At 44.2% G+C, this 25,783-nt stretch overlaps 1 protein-coding gene across 1 annotated transcript in view; it reads right to left on the bottom strand.

Moving 5' to 3' along the window:
- Positions 1-1,492: 1,492 nt before the first annotated feature.
- The window catches only part of LOC147890868 (uncharacterized), a 78,190-nt gene continuing 53,899 nt past the window's right edge, over positions 1,493-25,783 (bottom strand). Inside the window, exons 7-9 of the mRNA XM_087389337.1 lie at positions 21,495-21,620; positions 2,094-2,281; positions 1,493-1,836 (exon numbers count right to left, since the gene is read on the bottom strand). Of these exons, the coding sequence (XP_087245463.1) occupies positions 1,761-1,836; positions 2,094-2,281; positions 21,495-21,620 (390 nt within the window). The 3' untranslated portion in view covers positions 1,493-1,760. The remainder of the gene's footprint in view (positions 1,837-2,093; positions 2,282-21,494; positions 21,621-25,783) is intronic.

Below are 25,783 nucleotides of genomic sequence, written 5' to 3'. Positions count from 1 at the left end.
CACATTGGACTGCCCCAATGTCAACATTCTACATACCCATTGACTCTCCATAATGCATTCTAGGAGATGGAGCTCAAAGATACCCTGATCCAACCATGCATTAGCACACCAAGGGCACACTTCTTGATTTGCAAGTCTCTCTCGATGGTTCACAAGACACGACATACAAATGGATCACCTCTTGCCACTGCAATACAAAATCGCCTCTTGGGTAGTACCGACGAAGGACAAGGGCACCAAGATGGCCTTCTACAACGATCACTTTCTGACAAATGGCTTCATTCACCAGCTTGGATACATGGAGGTCCATGTCGCGTGCCACGAGGATCGCCATCAAATAGATCAAAGTATATCCCATCGACTCCACATAGAGATTAGGACTCCAAGAGGATAGATATAAAAGCTTTGCCTCGTTGAGGTAGAGCAAAGTAGCACTACATATGCCAATGCATGGTGATTCGAGGGAGATTCCATTGCCTCTACAACGAGGGATTTGGTCCACTATCCACATCATGAACTTCTCAGCGTGTCAGCACAGTTAGATTCTCCTCAGATCTTTGCCCTCAGGTGATCTCAACCCCCACAACAGAGGACCCCTCTTGACAACAGTAATCCAAGATATCTTATATTGACATTTTCCACATTGGACTGCCCCAATGTCAACATTCTACATACCCATTGACTCTCCATAATGCATTCTAGTAGCCGCCTCGGATCATTAATTTGTATTTCTTTATGATGAGACTAATTCAGTCCAGTTTAAGTTTTTCTTTATTTGTATTTTTTCATGATGAGACATACCATGGTTATTATTGTAACACTTTAGTCTCATAGCCCAATTTAGCCTCTTGTAGACATTAAATCTCTCTCTCTCTCTCTCTCTCTCTCTCTCTCTCTCTCTCTCTGTGTGGTTACTTTTGCACTCCCTGGGCGCTGCCATGTGCCCTCCCTAAAGCAGATGTACTAGATGGTTTCTTGCTGTCCCATAGACCTGTTGGTCTCCCGTGGACATTAATACACTTTCTTTCTTTCTGTGCACATGCCCTATACATATGTATATGGGTTTCTGTGCTGACTCATCAAGCCTAATGGGCGAACGTCACATTTGCATGTTTGAAATTGAGAGAAAAAGTAGAGAGGGAGAGCAAGAATCTATATTAATTTTTAATTATGTTTCCAAAAACTAGGAATATAGAAAAGATCCTAATATAGAAAAGCCTGTCCAAAAAACTATCCAACAAGCTCAGCTTTTGTACGTGAACATCAACACATACACAGTTTTTGTCATAATTGTTACCAGGCCCCAGCAAAGAGGCACAGTTTTTGTGCTACTTCCTACCAAGAATCCAAATTGAGGGCACAGTGATATGTTTGCATGTATGACACTGAGGACAGAGGGGAGTTGACTTCAAAATACATAATTAAAGCCAGTAAGGTAAGCCACTTTTTCTCATGACCTCATGGCTTCAACCATCTTACTCTTTGTAACATCTTAAAACCCAAGAAATCCCAAATGAGGGCATGTTTCATGATATTCTTCAACAAAGACGTACAAAACAGAAAGCTCCTGACCTGGAGCATTGCCAAATGTCCTCTGTAACATGACGTACACTCAAATACATGATATACAAAAGCCTGTCAAAACTTGGAGAAAGCCATCCACCTAATAGCAAAAGGGATGACAAAGATGCATAAAGGGGCTATTTCCTACAATAGCCTGAATATGATGTACATCTTTAAGGAATGTACAGTATTCACACTCAATGCAGAACAAAATCCTCTGGACTGTAATACTCTGCAACAAGCCTGTAAACATAAGAGGGGTTGTGCCCACCACTGCAAAAACATCTCAAAAAAATATATGTATGAGATTGCTGAATGGTGAACTTTGGGAACTTCGGTAAGCTACTCCTTGAGAGTCATCTAAATCCAGAAGTACAAAAAAAGCTAGTCACAGTGATATTTAATACAACCGCTAGGAAATTTCTTACTAATTTGATTGGAATTGTAATTTAATTAACACCTTGCATTGGAAACAATATGAATGAGAGAGAGAGGAGAGAGAGAGAGAGAGAGAGAGAGAGAGAACTTACGTGTCAGTTATAAAAAGGCTAACAAGGTCAGGAGGAATATAATCAAAAGTTGGGTTCACTGTGTGGAGGCTAGGACCCCCTGATCCTCCATCCAGGCAGTCAGAAAGCTCTCCGAAATCAATAATTTCTGATGGAGATTTCATATCATTCAGTAAAATGTATGGATTATGCGGATATTGCGGACAGAGCTGCAGCCACCCAGAAGATAAAATTGATTATAAAGCATTTCAAGGAAACTGTGAGAGACTGACAACAGCAGAGGTTATGTGATCAACGTTAAGTAGAGAAATCTTCTCTCTCTCTCTCTCTCTAATAGACGAGCAGATATAGAGACGATTGCAGAGCAAAGGCATCCACAGCGAAGTCTCATTAAACTTTATGCAGTTCAATGCTTGCCTTTGATACCATCATAAGCTCTTTGAGAATGCATCAGAGAACATCTTCTTGCTCCCCTGCTTAAACCTGTTTCTATCAGATAGAAAGGGCCAAGTAGAGTATCATTGCTTTTCCCCCTCGATGTTCCCCTTCCCTGGCATCGTGCATGTTGAAGTGTTTGATTTTGAAAAACAGTTAAAGAGGCAGTTATCCTCTCACCGCATCTCAGTTTTTTCTGAAAACAAACTCTGCCATGGTTTTCAGGACATTAGCTGGCAACGGGCTATCTTCTATATAGGCAGTGCCTGGATTCAAGGCACTATCAAGTACACTAATTCTGTTGCCGTGTGCTATAGCATCCTGACCTCGTGTCTAAGCTCCTCAATCAAGTTGAAGTAAAGGCTAGACTCTAGTGAGGAAGAAACCACTCTTAGAATTAAGGACGCTTATGGGAAAATTGTGAACGTAACGGTCAGTGCATGCGATTGAAGAGTGAATCTTTGGTCCCCTCCTATGTCAAGTATACTCCTTTGCAACAGCCAGTGGCTTTCAATCCTAGATCCAAAGATATAGTCATTGCCTAACGACCCTCTTGACCCCGAAAATTCAAACACAAGGTGGTCCCTAAACCATCTGCCTTTTATGATGTAATGTGTGCATCGTACCAAGAGGAAATAGAGGAAGAATCTCACAATGTTTTCCTTGTGGTCCCTAAACCAAATGCCTCAACATATGTGCGTATTATGATGTAATGTGTGCATCGTACCAAGAGGAAATAGAGGAAGAATCACACAATGTTTTCCTTGATGGCAGTAGCAGTAGCAGTAGATGTAGCATGGCTGTGAGATTTCCCAATATCCAAAGATGCACGAATACCTCTCAAACACCCCAAATCCAAAACCAGCCCCAGTATACACCATAGAAGCATCAAAAGTTGCAGAGTACAGCTGCAACATCGAGAGATGTAAGTATCTTGCACATTGAAATGTACAGACCCAAGCAGGCAATATGGAACACTAAAAATTTACTCAAGGCAATAATGCACAAAGAAACTATAGAACCATAACTATCAAATGGCCACAAATGCTTCCCAGTGGACAGTATTGACCCTGATCAACGTGGCGCAAAAAGCTTTGGCTCCCCATATTGAGAATGGTTTGGTTTTCCCTTTTACCATGCCCTACCAACATCTGAGAAATCAAGACCTACAATAACAATGTCAAGGTCGCCATGAGCCTTCGGCAAGGACGGTGCTATTACGGTGTTTCAAGCCCATCACCATGTCCTGGGTCAAAAATGCAGTTGCATTGCTCAATACACCAATCTTCACAGAATTGACATCGACGACTATGAGAGATTCAATTACAAGACTACGGTGGATGAGTTTGTTGCTTGCATAGGAGCATTGACAACTCTCACTGCTTTGACAATGATAGGACCAAGTCCCTTGAGCTGGGTCCTAGAGATAAAGACAAGATTCAGCACCTATTATGTATCCTCAGGCTCATGATGCCTCACGCAGCACTAATTGAAACGACAGACAAGGACCAAAACCCGAATTTCAAACGGCCAACACATATTTCAAGTGCAAACAAGAAGCGAAACCCAAACATCATATAGCCAAGGAGGAATGCCAATTTTCTCACAGAAAAGATGGTGGCCTTTGTGCGATCTCAAAAGGGCCATAAGGTCATAAAGAGAGCTTAATATAAACACTTTTATTACCAATCTTCATCTTCAACCTAGCCTTGTTGAAACAAAGAAGTATCCAATTTTGTCATTGAAGTTTACTGCTCTCCATCATTTATTCGGTTACAATTCTAGGCTGAGAACACACTTCCTTACCAGATCCTAAGCTTATTTATGGTCCTTAATAACCCTTTTCTCGTGCTTTACCTGTAGATATACGTATAGCATTACTATAAGCAAACTCCAACATAGGCATATACGACTTGTCGATCATGAACATAGCTACATAAAAGCTTCAATAAGACCTTGTCGGTGCCTTCATTCTATCTGTCTGCAAATGATAAGTAGAAGAAAATTCCAGTGTTGTCCGCACCTTGTCAAATAAAGCTTTCCAAATTTTAACTTCCTCCTTATCAAATATAAGGCACACCATGGTGGACAAACATAATCTTAATATATAAAGAAGCTGCTTCAGTAGCCTAAGTATTTTTCTTACATGTAGTAAAATCAGCATGCTTGTAGATCTGTCGACTATCATTCATATCATGTTCATGTTCGTGCATTGTCCTTGCAAGGCACAGTCCTTATTGAGAAAGCTTTCCCACGGAGCATCTGGTACTGGCAATGGATGAAGTAGACCATGACTCTTTGTTCCGTCATATTTGCCTTTCTACCAAGTAAGGCATTTAGTAACAAAATCATATACATCATGTCGCACTTAGAGGCCAATAAAAATAGCTTTCACATGTAGAAGATAGTCTGTGATGACCAGCATAAGCTGGATTATGACTTCTATAATTTTCTCCCGCATGCTCCTCATCACGTGAATCCAATGTTGCATCCATAAATAACCATCTCTCATATAAAGATCGCACTTAAGGCCAATAGAAATACCTGTCGAAGCTAGAACATAGTCGGTGATGACCAGCATATGCTGGATTATGACTTCTATAACTCTGTCCCACATGCTCCTCATCGCGTGAGTCATCCATAAATAATCATCTCTCTCATATAATTCTTTATGCCCTTCTCCAGCACTCTCAGTGTCCAAATCTTAGAAAAATCTGAATCACCTTTGTAGAACTCTTTCATGACTTTCAGAATTAGTTTTTGATCTCGACAACTCATCAGCTATGACATTCTCTTTATCAAGAATATGACGAAATTTGAAATTGAACGTGGAAAGAAAGTTTAATCATTGCATATGCTTTTCTCAGACCAAGGGCTATTATCATCCCAGATGATTTACCGGATGCTGCATTGTTTTCAGTACAGGTGATGAGGACAATAGACTGATATGACCAGATGTTGTAATTCCTCATGAACGGGTCCAGAGACATTTACAAAAGATCAACGAAACCGATTGGCATTAGGGAGTAAACCATTTATGGGTATTGCAGGTGCGTTGTACAGGCGTGGGATAGAACTAGTCATCCAGCAATGTATCCCAGAACATGAGCAGCATGCAGCATTACAAGAAGCTCATCAGGGGGTGGCAGGTGGACACTTTGCTGGCAATAAGAACAGGTTCCAAAATAAGAGCTTGTTTCAACTTGCCAAAAGCTGATATTTCTTTTTCTGACCATGCAAAATCTATGCCTTTTTTTAAATCAAATCATGCACTGGTAAAGCTTTATGGGCAATATGATGAATGAAAGATCTCACTGATCTGACCATATTGAAACAAGTTTCAATTTATATGGATCAATCCTAACTTTACTCTTCTTTGCATTGATGTAAGCTTCGAAGTTTCAGCACCACCTAGAATCTAAATGCTCTCTGCTCTCTTCCTTCTTCTTACTAAGCAATAATATCATTGAAAAACAAGCCCACAAGCTTTTGATGATGCTAAAATATTATTCCTATCATACGCTTGAATATTCGTAGTGCTACTACGAGATATCCATATTGCCTTGTGGAGCATGAAATGTCATTTTGTGAATATCTTGCACACAAATCTGCATCTGATTGTAAAAAGGCCTGCATTCCATTGCACATGCACTTCCTTGAAACCTTCAATGGGGTAGTTTTCCGTGAAGCTTTTTTTTAGAAAACACTCTTTTAGGATTACCTGCACCTTGATTGTGAGTTTTGGCCTTGATGTTAATTGACATAGACTCTCAACCAATCAATCACACACAACCATCCCTAGGCTGACCTAAGATGAATTGATCTCAAGGAAAATTTGGAACTGCCTATGGAACCTCAACGTGGGACTCTTATATGTATAAAGTCGTGTAGATTAGCGTAATCCCAATGAATATTATATAAATTCCATTTGAAACTAAATTCGTATAAAATCATTCATCTAAAATTTACCACATCATGACAACAGAAATCAATTGACTTAAATACATCACTCAAAGCTGTCAAGTTCTTCTCTATCACACAGTGAGCTCATCCAAGCTGTACCAGCAAAGTTCGCTCCTCTTGTTCTACTGGAAAGAGGAGCTGAAAGTCTTCTGTCCTGCAACAGTTTGAATCAGCAACCGGGGAACTATTCTAACTTCCTTGACACAGCTCTCTCCTCTCTAACAATCTCTTCAACATCATCATGTGTGACAGGCTGATCCTGCACCTGATCAGGAGCATTTTGGGGCTGCTGTGCATCAGTATGTGCTGTCTGTAAACGCAGATCTTCTACTGTTCTGTTCTGAAGTGCCCTCCATCACCAATGGAAGCAACCCTTCAAACACATCTTGCGAACATGTATGCAGCTGTCTATCAAAGTTTTCTGCAAAAACCACATCTCTACTGGCAAAAATCTTCTTAGTCTTAAGATTGTAAGACGGTAAGCTTTACTCTCGCTACTGTAGCCAACAAACGTCAATGGCCCTATCATCCAACTTGTCTCTCAACTAACTAGGCACATGTGCATAGGCTATACAACCAAATGCTCTGAGGTAGTCAACCTTGGGTTTCACGCCTCAAAGGGATTTATGGTTTTTAGGGCCCTGGTTGGGCATCTATTCAAAATGTGTGTTGCACACATTATTGCCTCCATCTAAAATCTGTGAGACAGTCTTTTCCCCTTAATCATGCCATCAAAAACCTACCTTTCTCTCAGCAAACCCATTTTTCTGTGGTGTATATGGAGAGCCATACATTGGTGTTTAATGCCTCTCTCCTTCAAGAAATCTTTGAAGGCATCTGGCATATCCAACCCCCCTTTTCTTCCGTCTATTCTCAAAGTCTGCACTTTGCAACCTAACTCATGGCCACAAACTCCTTGAAGCATCGACTTGCATGGCTTTCCTCCAAGTCTCCTGGAAGAGCTTCCTTGACTGAGGTAGGCTCCTTGTCTCCAATGATTCAAGACAACGCATAGTTCACCTACAAAGGCTCCTCTAGACTTTGTCACGAACTCGATGCGATCTTCGAGGTCCATCCTGTCATAATTATTGGCATATTCTAGGCAGTTCCCAATGTAATCCATGAGTGAGTTAGGGGCACTTTTCCCTCACTAGAAGTTTTTTCCCCTAACCACAGTTAGTGCGTTAGTGTGGTTTTGTCACTTGGACAAAACCACCTCACTTGATCTCAATCTATCTTATCTATTCTAGTTCAACGTATTGCTCTCTGCTCACTCTTGCTTCCTGCTCCCACCTTTCTACATTTGGTATTAGAGCCTCGTTGAGATCCTCTGCCTCCAGCCCAAGCTCCTTCTGCCCGTACTGCTTGTGCTCTTGCTGCTGCTAGTAGTCCGTACAACGTACAGATTTCCGTACGTCGATGCATTCCGTCCATACGCCATACAAGTTCCAGCTCACCATCCATACAGTCGCCATTCTGTGGCTCACCATGCAGCCCCACAATTCCATACCAGCTCGCCGTACAACGTCAGCCTTACAATCCCGTACATTTGGTGTCGGCCATACAATCCTGCAAAAGCTCGCACGTACAGTCCGTACGACTGTACAAAAGTCACACACCCTGCATCCGAACTGTCCGTACATTCTACCGTACTTCGTCCGTATAGTCGTCATACACTGTACGGTGCCCGTACTGTACCGTCGGTACATCCGTACGGATTTCGCCGTACAAGCAGTACTTTCGCAGTTGCTTTTCCTTGCAAGTGAATCTTGCAGGTTTTCCTTTGCAGGTTCTTCTCTTTTCAAAGAATTTGGGGCTTCTGAGCTTTTGCAGGCACATTGCATTTTGTGAAGTGCCTTTGTGCAATTTTTTGTCAGACATTGCAATTAGGTTGCAGAATCTGCTCCAAAAATTTGAGGCTTTTTGGTTCTGCTTGCAAACTTGCAGACAAAATTTGGGGCTTTTGCAGATAATTGCAAAATTTTGGGCTTTTGGTCGATTTGCCCTCTTTCAGTTGCAATTTCTTGCAGGAATTTGGGGCTTTTGCATTTTGGATGCAATTTGGCAGTGGACAGATTATTTGGGAGCTTTGCAAGCAATTTTGGACTCAGTTTGAGTCACATTGCAGACTTTTGCCATTTTTTACAGATAGATTTTGCAGATTTTTGGCATTGGCAGAGCATTTTGGTGCATTTTAAGCCTTTGATAGGCTGTGACAACAATTGTCATTTTGGGCATATTTTTTGCAGACTTTGGTTGTGCATCTTACATCCCAGGAAGGGATTTCACTTGTCTAGTTTGCTGCATTTTTAAGTTGTCTAGCAGACATGGCTCAAAACAATCCCAATGAGGTCTTTGGAGTCCTCACACAGGAGAATAAGTTGGATGGCACCAACTACTCCTTGCGGAGCTTTTATGGTGCGCAACATTCTAGTTGGCTGACATCTCTGGGATTATGTCAATGAAGATGAGACAAGGCCAAAAACTCTGCCTACACCTATCACTCCTACAGGTGGAGGCAAGGGTAGAGGTCAAGGTGCAAGACAAGTGGTGGGAGCAACAGTTGCTACTTTGGTGGCTCCCACAATAGAACAGAAAAGGTGGGATTCACGTGATGAACAAGCTCAATTATTTCCCTTTCTGTCAAGAGGTTTATCATTCCTCACATTCGGTCATGCAAGACCTCGAAGGCAGCTTGGGATATTTTAGAGAGCATGTTTGCAGCAAGAAATGATACCTTAGTCTCATTCCTAAAGAGAGCTATCTCATACACACATGGATGAGGGTGATTCCATGAATACACACATAGATGAGGGTGATTCCATGAATGCTCACCTCACCAAGCTTCAGGATTTGAGGAAACACTTGCTGAATATAGATGAGATCATTCCTCATTCAGAGATGATTACCACCACTCTAAATTCTCTTCTTGAGTCATATCTCGGTTTTCATATCTCGCTGAATTTGGCATTAAAGAGAGGTAGCAATCCTCTTTCTTTTCAAGAGTTGGTAGGGCTCTTGTTGCAGGAAGAGCAAATAAGAAAGAACATGGCCACACGGGCTGGCGAGCATGCCATGCTTTCAAAGTTCAGGCCCAAAGGAAAAGGGCAGCAAAAGCAACCTCCATGGGCAGTGGATGATGTTGTCAAGCAAGAGATTCAAGAGATACATGCAACCAAAACAGTTCCGAATTGGTTGCTACAGACTCTCAAGGAGAGTAGACTTGAGGTACCTTTGCCTGATAGGACTCGTATGCGGTAAGGCACACAGGGGGGTTCTTTTTGTTGACTCAGCTTATGCAAGTACTCTTCTTGATGAAGAAGAACCTGACACTTTTGAAAAAGCCAAGGATAATGTGCACTGGATGAATGCCATGCACAATGAATTGCAATCCATTGAGAAAAATTAGACTTGGGATGTTGTGGCTTTGCCACTCGGGAAACATGCCATTGGTACCAATTGGGTTTCCAAAGTGAAAAGGAAGCCAGATGGGTCTATTGAAAGGTACAAGGCACGCCTGGTTGCCAAAGACTATTCTCAAAACAAGGGCATAGATAATGAGGAGACTTTTGCTCCTACATCCCAGATGACCACCATCAGGTCAGTTATTGCCATGGCTGCAAATTTTGTATGGAATGTCCATCAGTTCAACATTAAAACAGCTTTCCTTAATGGGGACTTGCAGGAAGAAGTTTATGTCAAACAACCTCCTGACTTTGAACTTTCGGGCAATGCACTTCAAGTTTGCAAGCTGAATAAAGCTTTATATAGGCTGAAACAAGCCCCACGTGCATAGTATGCCAAGATTGATGCCTTCCTGACAAGTAACGGGTTACACAATACTCCCACAGAAAGCACCCTCTACATCAAGAAGGATGGGTGGGATATTTTGGTCATCATTCTTTATGTAGATGACATGCTGCTCACAGGGTCAAATGAGGAAATAATTGCAGATTTCAAGGCTGAATTGAAAGCTGAATTTGACATGACAAATTTGGGCATGTTAAATTTCTATTTGGGGATCCAGTTCATACAAGACAAGCGTGGCATTGTTATGTCTCAATCCAAGTATGTGCAAAAGCTCTTGGATAGGTTCAACATGCAAGATTGTAAACCTATAGCCACTCCCATGGAGCCAAGGCTAAAGCTTACTACGTATGATGCAGGTGAATCAGTGGATGCCACACTTAACAGCCAGGCTATTGGATGCCTCATTTATTTGTGCATTACATGGCCCGATATTCAATATGCAGTATCTCAAGTGAGCAATTATATGCACAGCCCAAAGACAACACATTGGCAGGCTGTAAAACACATCTTCTATTACTTGCAAGGCACAAAGTCTTATGGCTTGATGTTTCCCACGGGGGTTGACTTGCAGATGCATGCTTACATTGACTCAAATTGGGCTGGAGACTAAGACACCAAGCAGTCCACTAGTGGTAATTGTTTCTTTTTGGGCAAAGCTTGCATTTCTTGGCTGAGCAAGAAACAATCTACTGTGGCTACTTCCTCATGTGAAGCTGAGTACATTTCACAGTGACACTTGAATGTGTTTGGTTGCATCGTTTGTTTGCTGATCTTCATCTCTTGTTGGAGGGTCCTTCTCCAATTCTCATTAATAGTCAGAGCGCTATAGCAGTGGCAAAGAATGCTGTGTTTCATGCTCGCACGAAGCACATTGAGGTTCATTATCATTATGTCAGAGAGAAGTTGCATGCAGGGGAGATCAATATGATATTTGTGTCAACACATGACAATGTTGCAGACATCTTCACCAAAGCACTTCCACGTGAGAAGTTTGAGGCATTTCGTAGTGCTCTGAAGTCATCTCCTTTTGGTGATTGATCACTTCCTAGTACATCATCACATTGGCACTGTAGGCAGTTGCCACTGTAATCCATAAGTGAGTTAGGGGCACTTTTCCCTCACTAGAGGTTTTTTCCCCTAACCACAGTTAGTGGCTTAGTGTGGTTTTGTCACTTGGACAAAACCACCTCCTCACTTGTACTCAATCTATCTTATCTATTCTAGTTCAATGTTTTGCTCTCTGCTCACTCTTGCTTCTTGCTCCCACCTTTCTACACATCCTCCATGGTCCACTAGGAAGGATACTTTGCATCCTTTGCTACTGGCTCAGGCTGGGTGTCAAACACAAGATACTCAAAGTCAACCAACTCACCAAGCAAGAGTGGAGCTTTTTCATGAGAGGATAGATGAGACAACAGTGTAATGGCCATGCCCTCTAACAATATCTCCGTCCAACCTTCAAAAACCAGATTGCTTAAGAATTTATATTACTTGAAACCTCCTGCTAAAGATCTTGCAGCTGGTTCATGTGCTCTCACATCGTTGAAGACTTTGCAATAACTTGAGAGGGCTTAAGGATACTATTTAAAAGAAACAACTTCATTTCATAAACAAAGGAGAAAGCCGTCTGTCTTGTACTGCTGGAATGCAACATCAAAATACTTCAAAAAAATACAAGCATATATGTCATCATAAACATATAGATGATAGAAGGATATGTTGCTACAGGCTAGCCCAAATAAATATATATGTTGCAAAATATATTTTTGAGAAAGACTATTACATTTACTCTATAAGTACAAAAAGATAAGTTATAGTAAGTCATCTACTACACTAGCTCTATAATGGAGAAATAGGAGAGAGAGTTCATTTCTTTAAAGACGACGAAAAACAAATTATTGAGGGGGGGGGGGGGGGGGTTAAAACAAGAACCTTCAAAAAAAGGTCCAAGAATATATGAACAATACAAAAGATGATAAGATTATTAAGAAAGGTGATGATTATGAAGAAGCATGTAGACAAAGTAAAAATACCAAAAAGACTTGGATTAAATTTTCCAAGGGGGCTAAAGCACGATTGGACATAGCGAACATACACATCAACACTTCCAAGGAGACTCTCTTCATGGGTGATGCCCGATTGTACAGAGAGGCCTGATGCTCCTAAATCCTTCAAGTCAGCTATTAGATGTGATTGATCACTTGGGGTGTGCAGTTGAGTAAGAAGATGGAGCACACATGGGCATTGACATACTCCCATAACTGTGCTATGGTCTCCCTCTCCTTCTGGACCATTAGGGTAATCACCTCCTCCGACAAATCTGTAGCCTTGGAACTCTGACTAAGATAGAGTCAGCCAAGTCATAAGACTGCAAAACAGACTCCATCATTACCTTCCAAATGCCATAGTTCTTCCCATCCAACTGACGGTCCACATGGAACATAGGAGGGATGGGAAATTTCTCAGGCTTCCCTACCATCTCGAGAAAATCTGCCACCTTGTGGGTGACCTTGGTCTTGTGAAAGGAGGGCGGGTGGGGAAAAAATGAAGAAGAGGCTGCGCTTGCTTGAAAGGTGGCGCTCCAACAATGAGGCCTCCTTCTAGCTGCTCCACTTCCCCTACAGCCAAATCTTGCTCCAATCAGCAGCAAACACCAGCAGTCCCGCACGCTCTCTCCGATTCCATGGCTTCGAACGACTTTGGGCTTTGATACCATGTCTGAATACACAGTGACAATGAGGCGAAGGGAGAGAGTAGAAATGCCCAAGAGACTGCAAGAGAAGTATAGGAACTCTGCTTTATTACACTGAATCGTTCACGCCACAACAGTATGGCAATGTCCCCCCCTCCCTCTTTTTTTTGTTTGTGTGTTGGGGGGGGGGGGGCAGCTGTCGGCTATCTATACAGGCCGGCTAGATTGGCTGGTCGGTTGGCCTAACATAGCCTAACTAACCCTAGGGATTCCACTAACTTGGTCAACTTGACCAACAACACACAAAATCCACCTTTTTCGAACCCAAGTCCCAAAATTTCACCCATGCCTAAGACCCTTGAAGGGCCAAAAACACATGTGAAAAATGCTAGAAATTATTTTTGACTTCTGAAAGTTGAATCTTCACTAAGGCTTTCTAAGGGTAGGCCAAAAAAAGATTTCTTGGGTACTAAGACCTTGTCTTGAAAGGGCAGGCCAAAAAACTGAGGAGTTAGGGTTAGGGCTACTGAGGAGGAAGGCTACCATAAAGTCGGATAGGGATTTACATACTTTCCAATCGTTTAGGTTTCGCTAGAGAGTAAAGTGAAGTCTGCTGAAGGTTGCAGGCAATGTGTGTACGACTCTGCGCTCTTCTCTTTCGTAGTATGTCCCAACAATCAACAGTCATGTTCAGCCACATAGTGCTTTAGCATTCCTTGTTCTGCATTTTTTTTTTCCAAGAAAGAGACTTCTATTAAGTAAGAGAAAAAACCCGCGAGAGCAAGCTCAAAGCGGAATACATCATGAAATCATGAGGATAAATAAAACCCCCTCAGAGTGAGGTGAAAAACAACCAATGCTAAGGCTGAAAGTAGTCTCAAAGAAGAAAGGAGAATCCTTCCATTCCCTGAAGAAAGAAGCCCTCCTAGCTGAGGTTGCACGGGAGTCTCCCTGCATACTCGTCCATACGGCCATCAAAGTATGTACGGTGTCTGTCCAGATACTAGCCAATGTGTGCCAAGGATGAACCTGAGTACCCTCCAAAGCCTTTGTGCATCTGGCTCTCCAGATATGCCAGGATGCTATGCTCGCTAGAATCTCCCAAGAAGTATCCACAGAGGCATGTACAGCTGTAAAAGGAAGGTGTGGTGCCACATCCAATGAATAGGACTCAATCTGATGACGTCGAACCGAAATGGCCCGAGAGGAGTCAAATCTCTCATAGAATACCTGAGGCCCTATAAGAGAAAGCCAAGCCACTAAGCCCCATGTCATAAAGAATGGGGAGTGGGCAAAGTGACTGAAAATCTTGGCTACCCCCATCCAAATCATCCTCGCCTCTGCAATCCCATAAGCAATGTTGAACAGTCTCCGAAGAAGAGAGGCAACGAGAGCAAGTAGGGTCGGCTCCGAACATGGATCTCCAAAGGTTCACTGCAATGGATAGAGAGCCAAAAGAAGATAGTGATCTTTCTATTCCTGTGGGATTCCCAGAGTCTCCTCCAGAAGCACCTCTGCAGATCCGCAGTGATATCAAATATCTCCCAATGAGGAACTCTGGAAGGTCTCCAACCTCTACTACTGAGCTGAAATCTCTTGGCAATACTGACCGTGTAACAAAAGAAGGGGATACTCTTCTCTCGATGCCCTGCGTCAATCCACTCCCACTCTCCGGGGTCCCACTGCAAATACCTGATGGGAACTCCCCCATAGAGCCAAAGCCTCCAAGACCCGGTGGAGAGTAGCCGGGGGTCTAGGTCTAGGAACCACTCTGAATGTGATCCCTGCACCAAAAGACCTACAACCCTGATAGGCTGAAAAGCAGACTCAAGCAAGATGTCCTCTGTGGACCTGAGCAATTTGCCACCATCCTGGACACTAAAAACTAAAGCATCCTCCTGTGCATCTCGAAAGGCCAAAACCTGAAGCGGAACACCGCCTCTCGTAAAAGTACTTGCCCAAGTGGAGCAAGTGAGTGGCATATCATCTGTGTCTACCCAAACCTCTGGAAGGACTGCCTCAATCTGCGAGATCCTCCCTGCACTCCCTCTGAGATGTCCTGTCAACCTTGATTTGGTCTCCTCTGGAAGCCTGCGGAAAGCTTTCCAAGACCCCATAGATGATGCAGGTTCCCGCTCCCACCTGGATCACTGCATGTAGAGTGAGGCACCCAATGGTTTGCCATGATCATCTAAAATACTGTCATTCCACATGATGGGTTGCCTATCAATCTCTTCACGAGAGGAAGGAGGGATCTTGCGAAGAGTGCTCCTGAAACTGGCCCAAGCTTTCAGAATGGCAACCATGAGAGGGGACGAAGGTGATCTAAGGTGTACTGTGGTGAAGATCCACCTAATATTGCTCATCCAGTCTCCTCCTGAAGAAGGTATGCACCTCTGTATGCAAGTAATAAGAAAGTTCTTCCACGGTTCCTACCCTAGCATAAGTCCTCGCACCACCATCTTGCATAGTAAAGCTCTGCACTGTAAATCTGGATCAATAATATTGAGACTCCCTTCCTGTGTAGGGAGGATGAGGGTCTCCCAAGCCACCCTGACTAAGGCATCTGTTGTGCCATCAAGCCCACTCCAAAGAAAGTTTATGATCGGTCTCTTGAGCTGAATGATGCAATCCCTAGAACGGCACCAGCATAAACAAACAAACCACGCCGTGGCCAAGAGGACCTGGTTGACCACCACAACTCTAGAGGCAAGATCCAGCTTGGCTGAGCTCCAAAAAAGGAGCTTCCTCCTGATGCTCTCCAACACGAGAGCAAACTGCTGCGTGGAAGAAATATCAAAGCTGACCTAGCAGCCCAAATACCTGACAGGCACACCCCGCTAAACCCAAGTGAATCCTATGTCAAGCCCCCAAACTGGAGTGTCCTCATCACTGATCCAAAAGCCATTGGATTTATGCCAATTTATCTGCGCCCCTGCCGCCAAGCAAAATAAATCCAATGCTGTCCTGAAAGAAGTGAGCGTCTGTGGAGTGGCATCCAAGTAAACTGCTGTGTCATCTGCCAACTCACTGTCAAGTAGCTCCTCTTCCCTTCTGATGGGAAGTCTCAGCCCAAAGATGTCAGCTTGAGATCTAACATAGATACTCATAGCTTCGGCCACCATCAAAAAAAGAAAAGGAGAAAGGGGGCATCCCTAACAAACTGATCTCGAAATCTGAAATCTCTCACCCCTTACCCCACCAATAAGTACCTGGTTGTAGGCTGATCTGTACAAAGAGGAAACACCTCTGATCCAAGCATCAGTAAAGCCAAAACGTAGAAGGGTGCCCTTCAAAAAACCCCAATCTACTCTGTCATAAGCTTTCTCAAAATCCAAAAGTAGAATGGCTAGATTCTGGCCACTCTGCATGGCCCACTCTGAAGCTTCCCAGAAAGAGAAAATGTTATCAAAAATGCTTCTGCCATGCACAAATCCCGTCTGAGTGTCATGAATAAGATCAGGGAGAAGGGACTGCAATCTGAGGCTGATTGCCTTGGCCAGAATCTTGTAACAAGTCCCCAGAAGTGTGATAGGTCTCCACTGGGACACTAAATTTCTGCAACCTCCTTGCGGGATAAGGTGGATGAGACCCTCTGTAAGCGACCAAGGCGCGAGACCAAGGCATCTTGCAAGAGTCCCAAATGGCCTGCAGGGCTGAAGTAATGTAGTCTCCAATCATATCCCAAAATGCAATGAAAAAAGAAGGGGTGAGGCCATCCGAACCTGGGCACTTGCCCTTGTGAAGGGCTGAAAGTGCAATCCTGAACTCTGTGTTGGTGAAAGGTGCATCGAGCTGCATATCCGGATTCACCAACAAAGGAATGCTCTGCCAAATAGCTTGTCTAGCATCCTCTCTATCATGTGTCTTAGGATCAGCAGTAAGAAGGGTGGCATAAAAATCTGAAGCTATGCGTAAGACATCATCAGGCTCTGTCTGTAAAACCCCATGTGAGTCAATAAGCTGGGATACACTCTCTCTACTATGTCTAGGGCCAAGAGTAGAGAAAAAGTGTTTATTGACTCCATTACCCATCTGAATCCAGAAGAAATCCCGTGCATGAAAGGCATACTCTGCTCTCTGATCAAGCAATATCTGCTGATGAGCCCTTGCTCCAGCAAGGCGCTCCTGAATCCAAGCATCTGAAAGCCGTTTCTGCTCTTCCCTTTGCAAAGCTGCCAACTGCTGGCGAACACCAATCTCACGTCTGAGAATATCTCGTCTCCTGGTACAAGTAGCTGAGAGGTAGAAGTCGCTAATACCAGAAAGGGCAGCAGCTACACGTGATGGATATGGCTGCCCACCCTAGACAAGAGAAACCCATATCTATAGGGCTGCCTCTGTAAGGTCCTCCTCTGTGTACAAGGCATCTGGAATCCTGATGCTGGCAGACCGGCCTCTCAAGTGAGGCTCTGAGATAGCCAGCACAACAAGAAAGTGGTCTGAAGTGGAAATGCATACCAATCCACCTCTATCTAGTACTCAATCATCTACATAGAATCTGTCAATGCGTGCATGAATAGGCATCTGCTGCCTCCTGTTTGACCAAGAGAACAGGAGGGAATGTGACTGAATAAGAAAGGCATCGTCCAACCAAGTATCTCTGCCACAGAAGTGAAAAAGGAAGGCATCCCAAGCTGCTCTGTCCAAAGAGTGAAGTCCTCCTTCTCTACCCCCTTTTTTGTCTGACGGTAACTCAACCATGTTAAAGTCACCTCCAATCACCCATGAATCCGCAATGGGGGCCCAGGAGAGGAAATTCTTTTACATAAGGACACGTTCCCCTCTAATGTTAGAGGCATACAGGTTAAGGAAACCAACCTTATGCCCTCCAATCAAAAGAATAATCCACTAAGCTCTAGAGGGAATAATGACTCCGTGTCCAACAACTAAGGGGAGAACCGACTGCGAAACTGAAATAGAAGTGCCCCCCCTGGTGCCCATGGCAGGCGAGCAAAAAGTACGGCCAGAAAGCAACTTGTCTGACTTGGCACAATCTCTAGAATCCAGTTTGTGCTCTTGAATAAATAAGATATCAATGGAACCCCCAGTAACACCTGGATGAAGCTGATCCCGGATCAGCTGTCTACGGCGGCGATGTGGGACGCCACCTAGGCCCTGTATGTTCCAACTAATAATCCTCATCGATGGGAGAATGTAGAGTGGAACACCTTACCCGACCTAGTGGCGGAAACAAACCCCTCAACAGGGGAAGACCTCCTCCTCGAGGAGCGAGGAATGGAACCAAGTGGCGGAAAATCAACAGGGGAAAGAACCCTGCCACCTGAAGAAGAAGCCCTGTCAACAGGAAACCCAATCACTGGCTCCCCAAAAGTAGCGGGCACAAACTCCTCCTCTGGGAAATCTGAATCATCTGCCAGGGCTGAAAATGAGTTCCTGTGAAGCAAGCCAGACACTGGAGTGCGAAGGATCCCTTCTGAGGGAAGAGGATCAATAGTGTAAACCATCCCCTTCCCCCTATCCAAGGAAGTGAGGACTGCTCTCGATCCTGTGTTTGCCCAGCCGCGGAGACCTCTACTGCCTCAAGGAGAGTGTGTGGTACCGCTGGTTCTAGGGAAGAAGCTGCAACCGGGGAGGAGGTCGAAGCTTCAGTGTCTCGGACTGTGCAAGGTGAGACTGGAGGGACAGCTGGAGGTGAAGCAGAGTCCACTAGTATACCCTCGTGAACTGAAGGAGGGATCTGCACACGAGCCGGAACCCACTGGAATGCGTCGTGTGCCCCTGAGGTAGGTGGAGGTCGAGGAGCAGGTGATGGACCTGTATCACCCTCCTGTCGAGGCCGAGGAGCTGGTGTTGGACCTGTACCACCACCATCCTGAGGAGGACCGCCATGCGGAGGTCGAGGAGCAGGTGTTGGACCTGTACCACCCCTCTGTCGAGGCCGAGGAGCAAGTGTTGGACCTGTACCACCCCCCTGTCGAGGCCATGGGACAGTAGCTGTACCAGATGGCTTCTTGGGCCTTTTCTTCTTCCTGGGGCAATCCCTGGCAAAGTGTCCAATGATCCTGCATATCCTGCACTGGTCCTGTCTGCCTGAAATCTCTACTCTCTGACGAAAAAAGGAACCATCCGGGCGCTGGATCATAACATGGTCCATCTTGAGGTTAGGATCCTTACAGAGGACCCTAACTCTAGGTACCCCATCAGCCTTGGTTGCCTCTGCTGCAGTCAATGGCAACCCACGGAGGGGTGGGATCTCAGCAACCGCGCAAAAATGCTCCCCAATAACAGAAAGAAGTCGATGGTAAACCTGGGGAAGCCTGGGAAATCTGATGAAGAGCGAAAAGATTTCCTTATCTGCCTCCACTGGGTCGAAACCAATATCGAAGGCGTCAAAGAAGATCTTCCTCTGTCCCAGGTGTAAAAACTCAGCTTTGAGCACAGTACTCGCAGCCTCTGGAGTGTCAAAAACAACCTGGAAAAAACATCATCCCAGAAGACGAACATCTAACAATCGTGGAGTGAGGTCTGCGGGGAGAGCCGTAAGCATCCAGTCTCTGGCTTGGGATCTGATTGGCTGACGGAATATCCATCGCCAATCGAGGTGAGGAGGCCGACTCTGACAATTTTGGGGGCTCCTTCCACTCCAAAAAATGCTGCGGGAGAATGAGGAAGGAAAAAGGTGGGGGTAGGGGGGTAGAGAACAGGGATAGGAGGTGAGGAGGGAGTGGGGGTAGGGGCGAGGAGGGGAGGGGTAGAGGGGAGAGGCTGAGAGGCTGAAGGGGAGAGGGCAGGCTGAGAGGGAGGGAGGGGGCAGGCTAGGGAGAGGAGAGGGAGAGGAAGGAGAGGCAGGGAGGGGGCGGGCTGTGAGGCAGGGAGGGGGCGGGCTGAGAGGAGAGGGAGAGGAGGGAGAGGAGAGGGAGGGAGGGGGCGGCGGCGCAGGCTGAGAGGGAGAGGAGAGGGAGAGGAAGGAGAGGCAGGGAGGGGGTGGGCTGAGAGGCAGGGAGGGGACGGGCTGAGAGGAAGGGAGGGGGCGGCGCAGGCTGAGAGGGAGAGGAGAGGGAGAGGAAGGAGAGGCAGGGAGGGGGCGTGCTTAGAGGCAGGGAGGGGGCGGCAGCGCAGGCTGAGAGGGAGAGGAGAGGGAGCAGGCTGAAGGGAAGGGGGCAGGCTGAGAGGGAGAGGAGGAGAAGGGAGGGAGGGGCTGAGGGAGGGGGAGGGGGATGGGCTGAGGGCAAGGGAGAGAGGGAGGGAGGGGCTGAGGGAGAGGGGGCAGCAAGGGAGCAGGGAGGAGCAACAGCTCGAATCCTTGTTCTGCATTTGAAGCATTGGAATTTGAAATTGTCATTTCAGCTTCCTTCTTTCTCCAATGTCTTCCTGCACATTGATATGGTGTCCAAGCTTTTTAAAGTAATGGAACTTACCCTTTTCTGGGGGGGCTGACCTGCATTATCTGAAATTTTCTTTGATGGCTTTGCTGAGCTGATGGCCACCAAAATGAGGGTTGTTCTTACCTTTTTCCAACCCCCATCCTGCACATCGACAGAAATGTTCTTTCTTGTCTATTCCTCTTGCAATAACAGTCCCACTAGTTCCTGGAAGGAGAGTTGGAACTGTATTACCCCGCATGGACAAACTTAAAGAAGTATGAAAAGACAAATAAGACACTGGCAAAGAGTTCAAAGTAGTGGACAAAGGCTGGCTGTCAGGTATCACCTCATCAGAATTCAACAATTGTTCTCTAATATCCTGGATCTTAGTCTAGTGATCTGACGTTGAATCGCTCTTTCACATCCTGGTTGTGTTTTATAAGAAAACCTCGCCTCATTCCTTGCCGGATACATATTCTCCGAGTTATCCCAAGCCTGCTTAGAAGTCCCAGAGGAACAGATATGAGGTATACTCACTTCATCCCTTCATTCAATGTCCAAGACAATAAACAATGCAACCAATAGATGATACCATCTCCACAAGAGATCTATTCTTCCTCTCAGCAACACCATTTTGCTGAGGTGTGTATAGCACTGTGCATTGGTGCTCAATGCATGCATGTGTGGGTTGATATAGGTCGGCATAGGAAAACCTCAAAACCAACAGTATCTTTTCTTTTTTACAAATTTGCTATACAAGCTTATTACTTATAATCAAGTCGTCAAATATGCATAATGGCTTCTACGACTCCAAAAACAATGCAAAAGGCAAAAGCTAATTGATGTTTCACTTGCAATGGTGCTCCTACCATCTCCACACAAACTTTAATTTACCTAGTCTAAGAAGTTGACATAATGACAATATTCATCTAATCATTTTAGTCTCAACATTTGGCTGAAAATGGCATTCAAAACAGTGCTCCTCTAGACACTATAACATGTCCAAGGACGTCCACAGAAAACCATGGCTCTCCAAAAACTGTTTGTTTAAGTTAGTATACTCATTCCAATTTTGTCATACAACTCTCTATTCAGTAGGCATTTCAAAACAATTGCAAATAAACATGACCGGATTTGGAATCAAGCCCTGCAACCTACTATAACTACACATAAAACATTTCATAAATAACTTACTTTGTGTAGTCCAGCAAGTACCACAAACGGGACAGCATGACGGCGAGCTGCAAGAGCAACCATGTGGAGCCCCACCGGGACCATGACTCCACCATTTGCCATCACCGCATGAGCTCCTACAATAACCTGAAGCAAAGAAACAAATCATAGCCTAAATTTTATACTGAAGTTTGTGTGCTTTAGTATCTAATTGCACCATTAGAATCTTGAGTAAAAGGAGGCAAACTACCAAAAACTGAATTTGTCTAGAGAAAGCCAAGACTGTACAAACACTAGAAATTTAAAAAAACTAAGCAAAGATGATTGTCAAAGGAAAGTCATCTCTAGCCAACCATGAAGGACTAATTAGGTGCGAGAACCATAGGGCATGCTTTTTTAAACCATCAATATTTTGAAATAATGATATGAAGTTAGGATATTCAAAAATCCCACCATAAAGTTCCAACATTCTTCCACATACAGTACTAATATTGTTTAAGCCTTTATCATAATGCTACTATAGTCATGAAACGTAAGGGACACTTGAAAAGAACGTATCACCTAAGCCTTGAAAGGAAATCCATGAATGATCAAGCTTGTAAAACTATTGCGCTGAATAGCTCACTTAGTGTCCATTGCTAATTGCTGATTGATGCAGTTTTCCCAAGCACAATCTTTTAAAGATGTTTGCAGCTTTATTTTAATATATCTTCATGCTTCTTGGACAATAACCTTCTTATATGGGCCAAAAAAAGAACTGAAGATATCACGATACATAAGTTCTCCACATTCTACTACATTCCTACCATGGTCACTTACTCACTATCCTTTGTGATGGCTGGATGCATTCACAACGCAAACTTCTAACTCAATGACTACAGGAAAGAAAACAAGAAATAAAGAAGAAAGGAACAAGGTGACTGAGCAAAAATAAACAAGCAAATGAAGAAACAAAATCGACCAAAAAACAAGAATAAAACTCTCTCTCTCTCTCTCTCTCATGCAAGAAAGAAAGAAAGAATTTACAGAATAAATGAATTATTTAAAACATTAAAAAATAAAAGAACCCCTTACACTTATGTACCACTTCCTACAAAGATGCAAAAATACAATCCTAACTTAGAAATCCTTTGAAACTAAAGGAAAAACGGGCTATTCAGCTCCCCGCTTTTTGTTTTCAGCTTATGCTCAATCATACTAAACATGCCTAAGGCTGATACACCATAGATAAAAGACTTCATATATAAGATTGTGCGTACTTTTTTCATTATTTTTATTGAATTATACCTCTTATGTATTAGTAAGGTGACCAAATTACTACATTGAGTGATAAAAGACTCCTTAGTTGTACAAAGGCGGTAAAATCTATGGAATTGGGAAGAAATGACTCCATATTTTGCCAAATCAAAAATGTTTGAGTCAATGTGAGGCATTTTTATAATTTGTAAACCACTCTATTCATGTTGTTCACATTTATCATATATATCAACTTCTAATCCAACGGAAGATTGAGAAAGTCTATGATCTAAGAGCACACAAGAATCCCCTCTTGAAGTGCAATTCAGTTCGCAAGAGTCATGAGGATAGATTCCTTCTCCAAAAGCACAAGCGTCTTTGTATGTAAAGCCTCGAAAGTCAAGAACATCTAGTACAAATAAATCATCTATAAACTCCCTAACTAGGCTAAGCTTATGTAAAAGTATAGGACAGGTATTGATAGAAATAAGATGTTGCATAAACTCAAATTCATAAGTGAAAAGATAAAAGTTTGCTAAAAGACTACGCAATTAGTGCCCATAGGGATTCCTACAATTTGTTGAAACAAAGAATCACCTATTGTGATGTAAAGATTATCTAAAAGAAAATCTATCCAAGAGCAAACATCTTCAACACTTACTACCTTTGTGCATTTTTTCTTTTTGGAATCGATGTTATGATCTTTATTATTTAGCCACAATAAGTCAAAACATAAAGCTGTTTTATCAACTTTTAGTGCTTTGCATCTATCTCTGTCAAATCTCAGCTTAAAAACTTCAGCTATTAGCTTTTTGATTCTAAACTTTAGATCTTCCATCTCGATATTTGTATAAAGCATAGTAAAATCACAGGTTTGAAGAAGAATAGGAGACTGTTTTTCCTGAATGCTTCGAGATATACACATACATTATATATGTATATGTATATGTATATGTGCGTGCATGTGTGTGTGTGTGTGTGTGTGTGTGTGTAGGTGTGTGTGTGTGTGTGTGTGTGAGTGTGTGAGCGATGGCGAGCTCAGTCTCTCCCTCACGTGTCCCTGTACCTTGCTTGCAGCCTGCTACTACTGCTCCGCCTGCATCCGTACCCCTCTGTCAACCCCCGTACACCTTCCGTCTGCACCCGTACCAGCCCGCTGCTGCCCTTACCTTCTACGCAGCAGCCTCTGCACAGGCCACCCCCATCCGTACCATCCATACCAACCTTGCATGTCCCCTTGATGTTCTCCTCTGCTTTTGCCCCTTCCTTTGCCCCTGCGCAGGCCGTACCTGCTGTACGGTCAGCCGTACCTGCTGTACGGTCGGCCATACAGGCCCTCCCCTCCATACAGTTTCCTTCACCCGTATGTTTTCCTTCATCTGTACCTGCTCCCATGTCCATACAGCCAGAATCTGTACTGAATTTGTCTTTCCCTCTGTCTCTGCAGCCTTTTGCTCTTCTCACGCCGGGTTTTGTACAGTCTCTTCGTGATGTCTCTTCCTCCCCTCTTCCTGCTGCTCCAACAAATGCGTCTTCCGTTTTCTCTGCTTCAGCCCCCCCTTCTGCCTCTGCTCCTCCTGCACGTGTCTTCTTTCAGCGAAAATGTGGTGGTTTGCCTCCCTCCACTTTGGTTAAATCGGCAAAGCTGGATATCGCGGATGGTCCTTCGTCTTCCCTCCAGCTAGACCTTCTTCGCCATATGTGTTTTGCTTCTGTCACAAATGTTCCTTCATCGGGTTCACCGCTTGTTTGTTCTTTGAACTCTGCCCTTCTGGTTTCTGGTCGACAGGCTCATCAATTTGGGGTCTTTATGGGCAGGGTTTTATCTACAGCTCAACTTCGTCGTTGGGCTGAAGTTGCAGTGGGTCAAGATTGCCTTTCCTCCTTCGTCTTATAGTGCAAAGGTTTTTATTATGCCCACTACTCTTCGACTGATGTGGTGGAGCGACTCGTCACTCGTGCTAGTATTCATGGGACTGGTTTCTTTGCTTATGTGATGTCCTAGGATCCGCTTTTTGATCCGTCTACCTCTCTTCTGACTCACTGTCCGGTCTGGATTACCCTCAAAGCGTTGCCTCTGCCTCTTCTTCAGCATCTTCCTACTCTTGCAGCGCTTTTGGGGAGGCCTCTACATGTTCCGAGACACGAGTTTTTGCAAGCTACCCGGGATGTTCGACTCTGTATTTTATGGGATATGATGCAGCCCGTGCCCTTTACTCTGGATCTTGATTTGGGATTTGCCCATCCGATGCGCATCAGGCTGCATTTTGCCTCTTTTCCTACAGCATGTTATCGGTGCCAACAGGTTGGTCATTTTGCACGTGATTGCCCTTCTGCTTCCAAGACCACTTCTCCTGCTCCTTCTTCAACTGTCAAGATTACTCTTCCTTCTCTGGTTTCTGCTATGGCTTCATTAGATAAGCCTTCTTTCACTGCTCCGAAGCACTACTGGAGGAAGCTAGATAAATCATAGGCCAATCTTTCTGTTGCTAAAGAAGCTCAGGATCGGACTCCTCTTGAGCACCACTAGCCTCCTCCTCCTCAGGATATGGATGTGCCCCTTGAAGAGGGGATCATACAGGATGCTGCACATGCTATCTCTCAGGTTGATACTCGGAGTGAAGCTGAAATGATTAGTCCTGATTTATCAGATGCAGCTCCTTCGTCAGAGGGTACAGATGTTGATCCAGTTTCTTTGCCTGTGATGACTATGTCAGAGTCTATTTCTGTTCAGGATGCACATGTTCCTTTTTCTCTGGATTCTTTTCATCCTATGTTGCAACAGGTTTTTGACCCTGTGATTCAAAAATTCCGCCTGCCAGCTTATATTAAGAAGAATCACAAGGGCAAAAAACGGGTGGTTTTTATTGACGGTGCAGTTTCTTCACTGCATCAATTTTTACAAAGCAACAATCTGAAAATGGAGGATGTTTTGACAAAGTCAAAGGATTAAAAAACAGGCTAGTTGCTGGACACAATCTCCATCCCAACTGGAGGCTGAATGTGTACAACATTTCAAAAACATTTTCTCGCATCCTTTGCCTTCCTCTGATCAGTTCCAAGCTCAGCGCAGA

This window comes from Dipteris shenzhenensis, chromosome 18 (genome assembly GCF_047967505.1).
Source record: "Dipteris shenzhenensis isolate YYH24624 ecotype China chromosome 18, Dip_SZ_1.0, whole genome shotgun sequence".
NCBI classification, from domain to species: domain Eukaryota; kingdom Viridiplantae; phylum Streptophyta; class Polypodiopsida; order Gleicheniales; family Dipteridaceae; genus Dipteris; species Dipteris shenzhenensis.
Note: the sequence above shows the minus strand (reverse complement) of the source record. Positions and strands in the feature narration are given on the sequence as shown.